Raw genomic sequence first — 17291 nt, 5'->3', positions numbered from 1 at the left:
GACATGCAGCTGTTCACTTAGATGGGTACTGTCAATTATCCATGATTAGGAGAGACTTCATATTTATTACTTAGTGGTAATCCAAAGTACTTACCCTTGGAGGGTCTTCAGCCAGAGTTCTTTCACCTCTGATGAACTGTACAAAATGGGAGAAACAGCATGACACTCTGCCACAACTAATCCACTGCTGAAGAAGGAGACTGAACAGTTCTAAGCTCATGTGTTGTGCATTATAAGCAGAGAGTGGGGGCAGGTGGAAATTCACAATGTAACGGAGACAGGAAGAAGCATCATGGGGCTGTCACACAGAGACATAGCCAGCCAAACACTCTAGAGCTTAAAACTTCCTCTTGCCTTATATGGCACAGGGTACTTTTTCTTTTCTTTTTTCTTTTTTTTTTCAATGAGAAGCAAACAAAATCTGTGAGCTACCCTGAGTGGAAAAGATGACATAGAGATAGCCTACAGGTAAAGGGTCCCCATAATGTCACAGGTGGGATGTGTGAATTAAACTGATGCTATATTATAGGTAAACATTCTGGTCTTTTTTTTTTTTTAAAGAGAGAATATTTTAGGTGACATATTTCTTAGCTTCAAATGACCATTCTCGTTTGTGTTACTCTCCTCCAGACCACCCACTATCCTGTATAACATTCGGTGGAGGGTGTATGTGTGTGTGTGTGTGTGTGTGTGTGTGTGTGTTTCCTGGGTACTAACCACTGTATTTGATACTGTTTAGAGATATTCTTTGTAGCATAGGATTCTAGATTGGGAGTTTGTCAAGACTGTATTACTTATTATGTGATTAAACAAATTATTTCATTTTTGATACTAGAGATGCTATAGGTATGGAGATATACTCTCCTAGAAGTGCATTGGAATCTATTTGACAGAGGGGTGACATGTTCAGACCTTTAAGGATATCACTTTGGCAGTTATGTGAAGTATAGATTGGAGAAGGGAGAGATTTGAAGCAAGGTTATCAATTATCAGATTGTTACAACAATCCAGGAAAGAGATGATGAGAATCTGATGATAAAAATGTAGTTGCTTATTCTGAGCAAATTCAACTTTGGTTCTCAGTTTCTTTTTTATGCAAAAGCCTGAGTTTGGCTTATCAATAATCCTTTGTGCTTACTCTCTGGCAAAACTTGGTAACTATTGTATTACTTTGACCAGCACCTGTTATTCTCTGAGTTTGGACAAGCACTGGACCCCACTAGGAATGGGCTCCAGTATAAGTGTCTAGATACTCTTCTTGATTGCAAGCCATTTCTCTCATTTTGAAATTAAACTTCTGTTTGATTTATGTCTCTAGCCTGCTCAGTTTGGCTCCATCCACCCACAGATTAATACAGTCCGTTAATACATGAAAGGAATCTCTATTATAAAATATCCAATAAATGGTTATTTAGTCCCTGCTTAAAGAATTCTCTGGAGAATTCATATAAATTCATATAAATTTTGATTTTCCCCTGACATTGCCTAGGAAGGAAGTAATCTAGAAGAGGATTTTAAGAAGAGCTGGAGGAACAGGCCATTATAAGGGTCTCCTTTTCTCTTACATCAGAACTCAGGAGGGGGAAAATGGAAAGTAGAGGGAGAGAATGGAGGGTTGAAGATGACTCTGGGGATGTGAATTTAAGAGACTGGAGGGATAGTAGTGACAGTCGATGAAAATAGGAAAGAAGAGGGATGGGTTCAAAGGGGGAAACAATGAATTCTGTGAAGGATATGATGAGTTTGAGATACCTTTGGGAAATGTACTTGGAAGTATCTGATAAGCAGTGGCTGATAAGGGAGGACTAAAGTTCAAGGAAGAGTTTTTCTTTTGGGTTACCTAAACTAACTATATTCTACTGTTAGCTCTCTTGTGCTCTGATTTTGCTTACAATTGCCTCACTTGCTCTTTTATCTTTTTACTACATAGTTACCTCAATACATGTGTGCTGGATTACCTTGATGACATCAATGCCATTCACTACAATTCTAATTCCTAACATGATGAAATGAGATACAAGGAATTTCATAGCAAAGGATAAAATTCATATTCATTACTTCAAGCATGTATTCAGTGCTTTCTTTGTGCCAGACCCTTGGGATGCAAAGGCAAACATAGACAAATGTGTGTCTTTCTTGAGGACACATATGTTTTTGGAAGAGTGTATGTGAAGGGATAGACAGAATGGACATGGAAGATGGAGGGCGGCCTTTGATGCCATCTAATCAAATTCCTTTATTTTACAAAAATGAACACTGAAGTTCTGATAGGTAAAATAATTTACTTGTCCAAACTGTCCAGAAGTAGCTAAGTGGCACAATAAATCGAACAGTGGGTAGAATGCTGAGCCTGGACTCAGGAAGACATAAGTTTAAATGTAGCTACACATCCTGCATTCCTAGGAAAGTCCTGTAACTATTGTCTGCTGATGTTTCCTCAACTATAAAATAGAGATAACAGCAGTATCTATCTTCCAATAGTACCTGCCTTATTGTGAGATATTTGTAAAACATTAACATGGTACATAGGTGCTAAATAAATTCCAGACCTAAAACTAGGAGATCCCTTAGAGATCATTTAGTTTAATTTTTTTTCATCTTATCATAAGAAAACTGAGATCCAGAGAATTCAAATTTAAGCGGTTTGTCCAAAGTCAGTATGTTTGTCTAAAGGTAGTTTGCATCACCATCAGTAATTCAGTCCAGAAGCATTTATCAAGTATATACTGTATTTGAGACACTTTGCTAAGCACTTGGAATATAAAAACAGGCCAAAAATTTTGTCTCTGCTCTTAAGGAGCTAAAATCTAATGAGGGAGAGAATATGAAAACAATTATGTACACAAACAGGATATATAAAGGATAAATTAGAGATCAAGGGAAAGTACTAGCTTTAGTAGGGAACTGGTAAAGCTTTTTATAGTAGGTGGGATTTTAGCCAGGTCATGAAGGAAGCCAGGGAAGCCAGGAGGCAGAGATAAAGTGAAAGGGAAATCCAGGCATGGGAGACAGCTAGTAAAAATTCTTGGAGTGGAGAGATGGAGTGTCTTGTTTGAGGAACTACAAGGAAACTAGTATCATTGGATTGAAGAATATCCAGTGGTATAGGGAAATGGGTGTAAGGTATAAGAAGATTAGAAAGGTAGGAAGGGGCTAGCTTCTAAAGGGCCTTGAAAGCCAAACAGAGGATTTTAAAGATTTAACCCTGGATGTGATAGAGATCTTCTGGAGTTGATAGTATAGGGAATTGACATGGTTACATCTGAACTTTAGGAAGATCAATCTGATTGCTGAGTGGAAGATGAATTGGAGTGCAGAGAGATTTGAGGCAAGGAGACCATCCAGTTGGCCCTTGTAATAGTCCAAGTGTAAAGTGAAATGAAGGCATAAGGAGTGGCAGTATGAGATGAGGGACGGGAGAGCAAGAATTGTTATGAAGTTAGAAACAACAGACCCTAGCAATAGATTGGATATGGAGTATAAAAGAATAAAGAGTAAATGATAGCTCCCGGATGACTGGAACAAGAAAGTCCACTTGACAGTAATAATATAGTTCAGAATAAGGGAGGGCTTGGGGGAAGATAATTAATTCAGTTTAGGATGTATTATTTAATATGACAATGAATCATTCATTTATTTTAAGATTTTCAATAGCCAGTTGGCCATGCAAATGCTCCTAATGTTGGAGCATTAGGTGAGAAATTAAGGATGGGCTAGTAGATCTGGGAATCATTAGGATTGAGAAGATAATTGAATCCACAGGAAATCTCCAAGTAAAATAATATAGAGGAATAATAATATGGAACTCTCTGGACAAAGTCTAGTGGGGCACCCATTATTATCTGTGTAGAGGAGACTAACGAGGAGTGGTCAGGAAGGTAGGAGAAGAACCAGTAGATAGCAGTGTCATAGCCATGTGGAGAGAAGATGTCAAATGTAGGAGGGTTAAGAAGGATGAGAATTGAGGGGGGGAAATTAGATTTTACAATTAAGAAATTAGTAGTAATTTTGGAAAGGACAGTTTCAAAGATCAACTATCTCAGATCAGATCTGAAAAGCACCATAAGTGTCTTTTAGTCCAACTCTCTCTTTTACTGATGAGGAATCTGAATCCCAGAAAAGTTAAATTATTTGTTCAAAGTCACAAGAGCAGGCTACTGGCAACATGCATAATAGAACTGGTAATGAGCTTGAGATTTGAACTGAGAGATTCTGATTCCAAATGCAGTCTCCTTCTTGTGCCACACACTACTTCCATATCTTCATGGTCTAGAAAAACTTTATGCCTATTGTCAGCAGATATTTGCCCTCCTGACAGAGGGTATTGCCTATTTAGTATTTCAACAATGAAATAAAAATTCTTTGTTTACTAAAATAGGATTGCCACACACAGATAATAGCAAATGATTCAGATTTCTTTATTCCATTGTTGCTGTCCTGAAATACAGGTACTCTTCATGACATAAATATGTTATTAATTCAGATTCATAGAATCAATTAGTCAATCATAGCATTTAAATGCTTGTTAAATGCCTGAAAGAATGGGCTAGAGTCAAATTATGAAGGGTTTTGAATGCTACATAGAGACTTATGTATTTTATTTTAATATCATCGAGAAGCCACTGAAACTTCTTTGGGGGGTAGATGGGAAGTGGGGTTTAAATATAATTTGTAATTGAAATTTTACAGTATTTTAAAAAAAACAGTGCCTTTATTCTAAATAAATCAAGGTAAAAAACAAGTAAAGCTTAAAATGACTTCAGTACAAGTTTGTCCAAATATAAGTATTGCGAAAATGACAAAAAATAGCACCTAGTTATGATGACAAGTGATTCAAGAAAGTCAGCCAATTGTTAACATTTCTCCCTTTTGAAACCATCCTTAGGAAAAAAAATCTTAGCTGGGGCATACCATCCTCGCAGAAATCCAGTGAAACTACCATGCCATCTGGATGATGTTTTTGTTTAAAAAGAAGTGATATTTCTTGAAATTAGAAAAGATATGATTTGTTCTGCAGCTCCTGTCATAAATGGTTTTATTCAATTTGGTTTCTGCTCTTTGAGTTTGCCTTTGATTAATTTCATATAATCTGATATACTTTTTTCCAAGATTTTTTTGTGAAGCTAGTTTTTCAGATAGTCGTTCATAACTATGTCAGTCCCAATTATAACTATGGTACCTGTTCCTTCAGCCCCAGGACTTTCAGGAGAGGCAGTGAAGATTGGAATCATTAATAGTATCCCTGTGCTACTGAACATCTTTTCCTTCACCTCCAGGCAAAACTTTTTTTTTTTAACTATCTCTTGGAAGCTAGATTGAATAGTGAATAGATCACCAAATATGGAGACAGGTTTCAATCCAGCTTAGACATTTGTTAGTTGAATGTACCTGAGTAAGTCATTAAACCTCCATCTGCCTCAGTTTCATCATCTGTACAATAGGGATAATAATAACAACTATCTCCCAAAATCTTTGGGGGAGGGATAAAAGATTGTAGTTGTAAAAATACTTTACCAACCGTAATGTACTATAGAAATTCTAGTTACTTTTATTATTATTATTTGTCATCATCTTGTTGATGTTGGAGATTATTGTTATCATGGCTGATGTGGATCCCTAGATGATAATGAAGTGGTAATGCTAGTGCTGTGGTGCTTGGACCTTTGTAGAAATGCAGAGCTATCAGAACAATGCTTGAGGGATCTGGAAAGCAAATAAATAAGCCACTAAAAACTTCTAGAACAAGGGATAGCCATAATCAGACTTTCAGAATAATAAAGTTAGCGAGTGTATAGAGGATGACCTGGAGACAGAAGAGGTTGGGTGTCCAAAAATCAATCAAGTGATATATGATGAAAGCCTGAACTAGAGTGCTGGCTCACTGGGTGGAGAAAGTAGGATGTGAGATCTATCTCTGTCATGGAATGGATAGGACTTGGCAATTTAATGCATATGCGGAAAGAATAAGAGTACTTCTACTTGTATATCTCAATTTTTTCTGTCTTCAAACTTCTAATGGAAGAGCTAAGACATATAAAAAAGCATAATGTGAGAATAGAAAGAGTTACCAAGTACTATGAGAATATTAATAAGTATTGGAAATAAGAGGTCCAGGTCGTTCGCTATAACTGCTTTTAGCAAAGTTATTCTTCAGTTGTCCATCAATACTGATAAGTTAGCAAGACCTCCCTGACTTCATTTCCACGAGATTTGGCAGTCATCATCTATTTTGCCTGTTGGTCTTTGTGCATCTTCAAAAAATAGATTCTTTGTTCCAGTGACTGGCTAAGGAGAAAATCCCACAGAGGTTTAATGGGGACAGCCACCCAGCAATATGGCTCTCTGCCCTGGATATAATCTAGCGGAAGACAGGTTCTGCACCAGTGCTTCTGAATATTCCACACTGGCTGATTTCTAGATTCATTTTGGTTGGCATGATTACAATCCTCTGAGCAACAATAGAAACATTTATAAACAGAGCACTGTATTTGGGAACAGTTATGGGAAAAAAGAAACCCAACATAAAACAGATGGGGATTTTACTTCTACACTCACCATATCTACCTAATTGTCCCACTCCCATTATCTTTAGAAAAATATGATCCTTCTTTTGAAAAATATGATCCTCCTCTGCCTAGAAAGTTCTTCAGATCATGGGGTTTAAAGGACCACTGACTTCTGCAAGTAATCAGAGATGAACAAGACCATGAGAATCTAGTTGGATGGAAAAGTAATGAGGCTTTTTACCTGTGAAGCTGTTTATCACTCTAGCACATTGATGACCTTGACACACTGGGTGACCATCTCATATTTCCCTAAATCAGAGTCAAGTGATTTTCCTCCCCCTACCCCACCCAGTAGTCAATTCGCATCTTTTTTTCTTTGAAATAGGATGTGGACCCTTTGGAAAGAGAGGATCACGAAGTTGATAGGACCTTTGAGGTTGATAATCCTAGTCTAATCATCTCCTTTCACCTCTCCCACCTCATTTCACACTCTGGCCCAGAAGGTTAAATAATTTGCTCTGTATCACAAAGGTAGGCAGGAGCAGAGCTGGGATAATTAAGGCCTTAGTTACCCCCTTAGAACTCCAAACCAGTTCCCTTCCTATTCTTCAGATAAAAAAAAAAGGGTTGTCATTGTAGATTGTGGATTTCTCCCTCCCCTATCTTTAGAAGTCTTTGGGATAACAGTTCCTGCATATATCGTCACTCAGAATGTTGATCAGTCTTCTTTGTCCCTATAAGACTCAGCTGAATATCCACTTCCTGGACATTACCTTTTCTGACCATTCCAGTCTATTTTAATAAATCTATATTACACACATCAGCACATCTTTCTTATTACTACATAGAACTTAAGGGAACATTTCTGGATATGTGTATTCTTTTGTACTTCTTTTGAAACTTGAGAGTGATTATTACTTTATTTGTACAGTAATGGGCATCTATTATATGCTGAGCAAAAAAAGTATTGAATTGAATTAAAGAATGGTTAACAATTAAATTCTTTGTTGTGTTTTATTTTTACTTCACTTTGGGGGCAAATTCTCTTCATATTTTACAGAGGAAAAAGGATAATGACAAAATTTTGTTTTCTCTCAACCATTCAATGCATCCCTAATTCTATTTTTTAGACAGAAAATCCAGGTGCATTCATTTCTTATAAAGATGCAGTATAGTTGGTCAGGTCTGCTGTATTGCTCCTCATAGTTTCAGATTAGTTGGTCAGGTCTGGTATATTTCTCCTCATAGTTTCAGGTTATTTGAAAGGATGTGGGTATAGTTCTTCTTTAGGGCATCAATTCACCCTCACATTAAAGGCTAATGACTAGTATCATAGCTTTTACAAAGGAATATTTACTTTAAAGATAAGTAAGAACAAACATACATTCCACTCAGTTTACTCATCTGTAAAATGAAGGGGTTGAACTAGATGAGCTCCTTCTCATTTCTAGCTCTATGATTCTTATAACATTTCAGAGAGGCAGATTTTGATTCAGTGGAAGAAAAAAACTTATCAACCAAAGCTGCTTCAAAGGTGAATGAAAGGGAGTAAACATTAATATAGTTCATATGGCACAATGCTAAGCACTTGTTACAAATATTATCTCATCCAATTCTCACAGCCCTTCAAAGTAGGTACTATTGTTATACCCATTTTATAGTTAAGGAAACTGAGGTAAATAGGGTTAAGTGACTTGCTTGGGGTGTCATTCAGCTGTTGAGGTTAGATTTCAAATCAGATCTTCCAGGCTAAGAGCTCTTTCCTTAGTTAAGCCCAAGGAAGAAAGTGAACTCCCAGCAATTTAGTTCTTTATGTAGAAGGAAAATTATCATTAAAAATGTTGTAAAGGGAATCCCCAGACAGGATTTCTTGGGGCAGCTAGGTGCTACACTGAGTGATCCTGAGCAATTCATTTAACCCTCAGTGACTCAGTTTCTTCAGCTGTAAAATGAGCGGAAGAAGGAAATGCTAAGTCACTCCAATATTTTTTGCCAAGAAAACCCCAAAAGGAGTCATAAAGAGTCAGTCATGACTGACTGAAAATAGCTAAACAAATGCAAGATTTCTATCAAATGCTATTATGTTGTTAAATCAATAATTAATAATAACAATTTCCTACCACTTATTTCTCTCTTTATATTAATCAATTACTGACAGTCTTTAAAGCATGAGTTCATCTGTGGTCCCCTTTCTACTGCTTTAGGTGTTTCCTATATTGGAAACTATGGCATTTGTCCAAAAGTAGACAATGGTAGTTCTGCCATTATTTAGCTCTGTCATCTTAGTTTAGTTATTCAATGTTTTGTGCCTTAATTTTCTCATCTGTCATTCATGGTGAGGATTAATAATATCCAATATACTTATTAATCTTCTTGTGAGAAAAAAATTAAAACTGAAATTAATAGGTATGGGAATGTTTTGATTAAAATTTAAAGGGATACCTTTATGTTAGATGTTATTATTAAGATATTGAGAAAGGAGGAATTTTATTAGTATTTTGGACACTTGGATAAAGGACTCAGAGGAACAACATATAACTCAGGAATTCTTTTCTGTGTCGAAGACCCCTTTGGCAGTCTGGAGAAGCCTATTGGTCCCTTCTCAGAATCATGCTCCTAAATACCTAAGATAAAATATATAGGACTATAAAATTATTAAATTGTATTAAAATAATTATCAAAATATTAGAAAATAATTCACAGGGAAAGATAGACAGTAGTTACTATTTTTCTGGATATAATTTATCTTTCTATCATTCCCAGTTTTTATTATTGTTATACAGAAATGCTGAAGACTTCTGTGGATTTACTTTATATTCCGATGACTTATTAGAGCTATTAATCCTTTCAATTTCAGTCAATCAATTCTTTTAGCGTTTTCTAAGAAATCATCAAATTATTTACTAATAGGGTTAGTTTTGCTTATTTTCTTGCTTCTTTACTGATATTTATGCCTTTATTTCTTTTACTTATTGCTTTTCCTTTCAATTTTATAATGGTCAAATAATAATGGGGAAAGGGAACTTTTCTGCTTTATCCTTTCATTTGCTGGGAAAACTTCTAGTGTTATTTTATTGAAAACAATTCTAGCTTTTGATTTTACCTGAAAACAACACTAGGTTTCTATTTGTTCTTTAATCATGTTAATACTGGCCCTTCTATGCCTATGTTTTTTAGGGTCTTTCCTGTTATTACTTTTTCCCCACTTTAGAAGTGTCCATTATACCCTGATACTTAGTGAAAAATTCTCAAATGCCTGTATAATCATATTTGTTAATTGATAAAGGAATGGCTAGCTGGAAGACTTAAATCAAAACTATGATAATGAAAGCAAATTGAACAGAATAAAGACTAAACACAATCTTCTAATCAATATGTTCCAAATATTTCAGAAGAACAAGGTTTCTAGCTAATTAAAATAAAGATCTGGGATGTGCCATTGAGAAGCCATATTCATAAGCCCTTCATACTCCTTCCTTGAACTTTTCTCAAATATTTCTCCGCCTAGGCTGGCTTCTTCAATTTTACATACACCAGATCTCACACTGGAAGGGCTACTCAATTTAGAATTTGGTACCATGGATTCAACCTCTTCCTCCTCCTATATCCTGATTGTGCATATATATGGCTTACCTGCATACATTGCAGACACACACACACACAGACACACACACACACACACACACACACACGGAGAAACAATTACTCCTTCAAAACAATGTGTATAGAACACTAGCTCTAATTGACTAAATCTGATCATGAGTGCAGTGAAACAAAGCAGAAGTAGAACTAGCCCATCTGACCATCTATAAATGGTGTCTCACAATGAATGCTGGTTCCGTTTCCTTCATTTCAGATTTGTTTCACAAAGCTTAGGATATAACAACCATGGTTCCACCACTACCATCGAGCAAGAGTCCCCTTTTTCTTTTGTACACATTGGTGGCTTCTTCTTGGATCATCCTAACAACCTAACAATTTAAGCCTGATGTCTGCAAACCTGACTCAAATGAAATTTTTAGAGAATTGCCTGAGGTTTAGGCCAGCAGATTTCTTGCTTCTGGAATTCTGAGGTTCAGTGCCTAAGATGAAGTATTTGACATCATTTGGGAACCACTGGGAGCTGGGAACCTACTCCCTGAGTACCTAAGAAGGGCTGAATTGTGTGTCCAAAGTCACAGCAAACAGTTGTCAGACTGTGAATTCAAATTTAAAGATCTTTTAATTCAAGGATCAGAGGCCTCTACCAAACAACATGAATTTAGAAAATTCAAGCTCTTGGGGCAGCTAGATGGCTGGCACAGTAGATAGAGCATGGGCCCTGAGTCAGGAGGACCTGAGTTCAAATCCAGCCTCAGACACTTAACACTTACTAGCTGTATAATCTTGGGCAAGTCACATAATCCCAATTGCCTCACAAAGATGAAGAAGGGAGAATTCAAGCTCTCACAACAAATCCTATACCTATGTCCAACATACATAGATAGTCATGAAGATTTTCAGTTTAGAAGACAGCTCAGGTATCTTAAAGCTCTGTGTGGTATACAAGGATTGATAGTGCTAGAAGAAACTGTGACTTTTCCAAGATCATACAAATAATGAAGTAACAGACTCATTTTCTCTGATTTCAAGGCCAGAACCCCATCTACCATATAACACGAAGAGGTCTCCCTTTACAGGAAGATCTACTGCCCCAAGATATGACTACCTCTTTGTAATAATTTTAAATTGACTTCAAAACTTTATGAGACTTGATTAATATATGTTTGTGGTGTAGTAAAATACTCTCTGAATAAAGTAATCTTTGATGAACCAAGTATATTTAAACCAGCTGCCTGAAAAAAAGAGGAAAGAGGAAGAGGACAAAATGTTCTTCCTTAAAGTGCCTTCACCACACAAAGATGAATAATTATAAGTGAAACATCCTAAGATTAGCTGATTATCATCTGTGAGCTGCTGGGCTAAAGTATTGCCACTAGTTGGTTCCTGCAGGCTGCCCTAAGCTGGTGTTGCAAATACAATTTCAAACATCCTCATTCCTGATCTTTTTGATGTGGAATGTGGAAGTCCTGGATTCAAATTCTACTTTTCATTCTTTCTAGTAGTATGACCCTGGGCAAAACACAATGTCTCTGAGCCTCAGTTTCATTATCTATAAAATGAAAACATTGGATTAGATGATCTCTAGGTCCTTCCACCTCTAAATCTATGATCTAATCCTTTGTGCTTATGTGTGTGTGTGTGTGTGTGTGTGTGTGTGTGTTAGCAGAGGGAAAATTGACCATAGTGTCTACCCAATAGCTAACCACAATATTGTCAAATAAGTTGTTTTTCAGTGGGAAAAATGCAAATTATGGTTATCTTAAGGTTATGTGAATTACATCTTTAGCATGAGTAAAATATGAGCAGAAAACCCAAAACAACGAAAGCCATGGAAAAATGTTTGGTTAGTACAATTTTTCTAGGACTGTCTTTCCAGAATGTTTTTACTTTGCTTGCTTTGACTTTTTAACTTTGTAGTCATCTGATTTGTCATATGAAAAAAATTATCAAGGACTTGTGCCTCCCTGTTTAAAGAAAAAGAAAAAAAAGGCACTTGTTAGTTTGAATGTGTGTGGTCTTCTTCCCAGATACTGTGCCTTATTTGGCATCTGTTGAGGAATCTCTTCTCTGGTCTCCAAAAGCAACTTCTACTGTAAAGGCAAATGCAAGCAAGATCTGTGTTGAAAAACAAACGCTTTTCAAATTACCTCCCCAAACTCCAAACCAATTTCACAAACTTTGCTTAAACACCTGCTTCACATAGACGACTACTCTGTGTGCTGGGGGCTGAAGGTTACAATACTATTTCAAAGAATCCGTGATTGCCTCCATGTGGGTATGCCCTTTCTCCATGGAGAATCAGAGCCGATCCATGCCTTCTTACCTTGTATGACCTGTGTCCATGTTTCCCTCAATGAGGATCTGCTCAACAGAGACCTTCACAGTTTGTGGGTCCATTTGTTTTCCTCTGATTTTTGCTCTATAGATGACATATCTCCTAGCAGATATACAGTTTCTTAATAATCTCTTTTGAATAACTTTTTGAATGTTAGTTATCATTGCAAATATGCTGCAGCCTTTGAACCTACCATTTTCCCCCATTTTGGGGGAGAGGATCACCTAAAATTTTGATTCTTTGGAGGTAGTGTTGCTGTAAAATTTGCATCCATATAATATTTTTAAATGGATTTTTGTAACTTGGAAAGACTTACATGAACCAATGCTAAGTGAATTAAATAGAACCAAGCAACATTGTACACAGCAATAAGATTATATGATGATCAACTGTGATGGACTTAGCTCTTTTCAACAATGAGATGATTCAAGGCAGTTCCAATAGACTTGTGAGGAAAGAGCTATCCACATTCAGAGAGAGGACTGTGGAAAAACTGTGTTATGTTCTTCATGCCATACACAGAAAATCCATAACAATAATAATGATAACCGGTGTTAATCTAGTGTTTTAAAGTTTTCAAAATGTTGCACGTACATCTTATATGACCTTTGTGAGAGAGATATTGAAAGCACTATGGATACCTTTTTTATTGTTGTTGTTTGTTTGCTTGTTTTTCTTCATATTTTTTCCCTTTTGACCTGATTTTTCTTGCACAGAGAGATAAATGTGGAAATATGATTAGAAGAATTGCACATGTTTAACTTGATGCCTAGGGAAGGTGAGTGGTGGGGAGGGAGAAAAATTTGGAACACAAGATTTTGTAAGGTGGATGTTGAAAACTATAAATAAAAAAGCTATTATTTTTAAAAATGGGCTTTTGTATTGGGGAAATTCTTGGCTGATAAAAACACTGAACAAATTTCACAAATGTAGTCTACTCTTTCTTTTTCATCCTCAAAGCTATGCCCAACTTTGTCCAGTTTCAGGAACTCTAACATAGAAAATTTGCTTGACTGCATTAGGTCTCAGAACATTTCAAGTCCTCCTCATTGATATCTATAATCATTCAAGAGATTGACCTAATAATCCATACAGGAAAAACTAAATGGATGAAAAATGTCTTTTAGAGACATGTAAGGCCAAAGGTATTTGGGTAGAAAATAACATATAATCACTGTCCTCAAGAAGTTTACAGTTAAGTAAAGGTACAATTTACTCATAAATAACTCTAATATTAATTAGAACATATTAAGGGTATCAGAGTATTGCTTGCTATTTGGGGGGAAATACTTTTTGACTTGGGAGAACAGATAAAGATCCTCCATGAAACAGGTTAGATAATATTTGAACTGGGCTCTGAAGGATAGGAAAGATATTTTAAGCAATAACAGTAAGGAAAAGAACATTCAAGCATTGGAAATAATATAAGTCAAAGCACAAAGGCAGGAATGCAGTAGGGTGAAGGTGATGATCTAGTTTGGTTGAATATAGTGTGAAGTTAGCAGAAAAGATGGTGGAAGGCTTCAAACATGAAGTAGGCTACTTCAATTTTATTCATTAGACTCTAATTTGAAGTAATACTTCAGTGATTTGGTAATATCATAATAATAATAGGCAATTTAAGGTTTATAAAGTTTTTGCATGTTTATCTCATTCAATGATTCACTGGGGAAGTGGGGGGTTAAGTACTATCATTGTCTCCATTTTATAGATTAGGAAATTGAGGCACAGAGAAAGTTTAAGTGATTTGCCCAAAGTCACTCAGCTAGTAAGTGTTTCAGGTAAATATGAACTCAGGTTTTCCTGATTGATTCCAATATTCTATTCACCATGCCATCTAGCTGCTATAACTTTATTTTCTTACTATTTTTCTGAATGACGGAAATTGATTATTCCAGAGGTAGGGAGAACTGGTTTTGAATAAAAGATGATGAGTTCTGTTTTTGATGGATTGAATCTAAAGTGAAGGTGGAGCATCCCAAGTGCAAATGCCCAGATTTCAGTTAGAAGTGGACTTATAGCTCAGGAAAACAGTGAGTGCCAGAGATATAGATGTAGAAGGGCAGAAGCCATAGATGAAATATTATGCTAGATGAGCTCATTAATGGAGGAGGAGAAAAGCAGAATAAAATTTTAGAGCTGAGATTGAAGTACACTCAGATTTAGGAGGCAGGGGAAGGAGAAAACGGAGCCAATGGATCTAGAATTAGGACAGAATAAATGGGGTTTAGTTTTTCTTTCAAGGCATCAAAAATTTAGAGGGTGCTGATAATACTTGTGGTCTTTCAGAAGCAAGAAACTACTGATCTTAACATTTAACAATCAAGAATAATTAGCTATGATACAAAGTTATCAGATGGTGATACTTCCTCCTCCATCCCCTGCTGCCATGGTATGGAGACAAGCTCCTTCCTGTCTGTTTCACCTTGCATAGTTTCTACTTCTCCAAAGTCATAGTAAGTTCAGCCTTGTATTGTTCTGGGGTCTCTGCCCTTTCCCTGTCCTCTTAATTAATTTGAGGGCTTATTTCATACTATTTGCCTTGTAAAATGTAAAGATTTTCTGTATCCATATGATTATTTGAGGGTGCAACCATTCATAAGCAAACACAAATTTCATGTTATGCTCAAATTGTTTCCTAAAAATATCAAATTGGAACAAATGTGCATGTTCAAAATAAACATTATAGCAAAAATGAATGCACTTTTAGCTAACCAGACTCTTTCTCCTAAGCTGAGAGAAAAGTAAACTAATGAAAAACCAGAAAAAAGGGCTACTTTATTCATGAATGACTGCTCCTGATCTGTGTTTCTTGTTATTTAGGGTCTCTGTAATAAGTCATACCATTTTCTTAATTTGTATATCCTTTATGCCATAAACAGAAAATCCATAACAATAATAATGATAACTGATGTTACTCTAGTGTTTTAAAGTTTCTAAAATGCTACTCATACATTTTATTTGATCTTTTTGAGAGAGGTATTGAAAGCATTAATTTTCCCATTTTATAGATAAGGAAAACTGAGGCTCATAGTCACACAGTCAATAAGTCTTGAAGGCAAGATTTCAACTTAGGTCTGTCTGATCCTAAATCCAGTTGCTTAGTTATCATTTCATGCTGAATTATATATAACAACTAACTTTTCTTATTAACAATTATATCATTATGTGACATCACATCTTGCTCATATTCAGGTCTTCACAGCATTTCTTAACATCTTTTAGCACAAAGCCTCTGCTATAGTTTTGCTGCATGAAACCTAAATCACGTGCCTGGCATTGTAGCTTTGGCCCTGGTATTTCAAATATATATTAGATATTACATATAGGTCTTCAACTAGATCATAAGTCCTTGGAACAAAGGAATGATGTCTAATTTAGCTTTGTGTTCCCATAATTCCCAGCACACTGAGGAGGTTTCAGTGATTCAGTTCACTTCAACATGATTTATTAATTAGAAATTGATAAATCATTTTAATGGAATGGATTATTAGAAAGTGGAAAGAGCATCATTAGTCAGGGGGAAGAGGACTTCCTATCTGTGTGACCTCCAGTATATCAATGAATCTCCCTGGACTTCAATTTCATCAAGTAAAAAAATTAGGGGGCTGCACTATTGGCTTCTGACCGCATCTCTGGATTTAATCTATGATACTAAATGTCTACTGTGGGAAAAGGTCCTAGTGATAATAACAAAGATAGTTTCTTTAACGCTAGCCTCACTTCCATTACTGCCAGATGTCTCATTTTTGCTGGGGAGTTCCATTTTCATTGTCTCTATAGAGTGGCAGGGATTGCTCCAATGTTCCATTACATTTGACATTAAGATTTAACCCCAAACACTTTTGTCAGTGGACAAATCAAAATGGAGATGAAGATTATTTCCTGTGGCCAGCTTAGTCAGTGGTCTAAGTAGACAGTCAGGACACTATCAGAACATTCTCTCTTTTTTTCTTCAAAGAGATGTGGTATTCCCCTTGATATCTATGACTCATTTCCCTTGGTGTGAGGTTAAGAAAATTGAATGGACTATATTTTGTACTAGTAACCAAGTACCTGAAGTCTGCTTTATTTTTGCAGAGCTATCAACCCCACACCTATCAATAAAATTTGCTTTTCCTCACACTCTTTGAATGTCACATCAGGTAAATACTACATTCTTATCTATAAGTCATGAAAACGTGAGTGAAAAGGCAGTTGTTAAGTGCTTACATCATTGTCCCAAGAGCATGTATAAAAAAACAAGACCATCCATGCCCTCAAGGAGTTTACATTCTAACAGGGAAAGCAGAATAGAAGGATAGTAGTTAGGGAGTATTGTTTTGGTTTGCGAAGTCATAGGTATAGTGAATGGATCTATAGGGCAACTATTTGCCCTGTTCTTTCTAGGAATGGTATTATTGATATGATTTGTGGATTAACCATTTTTGGGCCATAGACTCCTTTGGAAGTCTGCTGAAACCTATGGACACAGTCTCAAGAATAATATTTAAAATACTTGATGGGAAATGCCAAATTTCAGTTCAATATTAGTAAAAATGAAAAATTTGGGTTTTTTCCCTATACAAGTTAATGGAGCCCCTGAAATTTTTCCAAGGACCTTTGAGGTAGGAGTGGGAGCTCTGTGAAACTTAGAGAAAGAGGTAGAAAGCATTGGGGGTTGAGACATTGAAGTGGAGAGGATACTCCTTAGCAACATGACATAAAGATGACTGGGAAACAGAATCATGATGGGTCTTGCAGGGTGAGATATAGAGAGTCCTCACCAATAAGAAATCCAGGTTTCCAGGGTAGGAGTTTAGGTAGGAAGTGCAGGCTGGCATGCTAGAATATGGTGGAATAGGAAT

The 17291-nt window shown here is 36.2% G+C and overlaps 1 protein-coding gene across 1 annotated transcript in view; it reads right to left on the bottom strand.

The window, feature by feature from the left end:
• Nucleotides 1-17291, bottom strand: part of TAGAP (T cell activation RhoGTPase activating protein) — a 126707-nt gene that overhangs the window by 10871 nt on the left and 98545 nt on the right. Inside the window, exon 4 of the mRNA XM_074309404.1 lies at nucleotides 95-136. Coding sequence (XP_074165505.1) covers nucleotides 95-136 — 42 coding nt within the window. The remainder of the gene's footprint in view (nucleotides 1-94; nucleotides 137-17291) is intronic.

This window comes from Sminthopsis crassicaudata, chromosome 4 (assembly GCF_048593235.1).
Source record: "Sminthopsis crassicaudata isolate SCR6 chromosome 4, ASM4859323v1, whole genome shotgun sequence".
Lineage (NCBI taxonomy): Eukaryota > Metazoa > Chordata > Mammalia > Dasyuromorphia > Dasyuridae > Sminthopsis > Sminthopsis crassicaudata.
The sequence above is the reverse complement of the archived record's forward strand: the minus strand, read 5'-3'. Positions and strand labels throughout refer to the sequence as shown.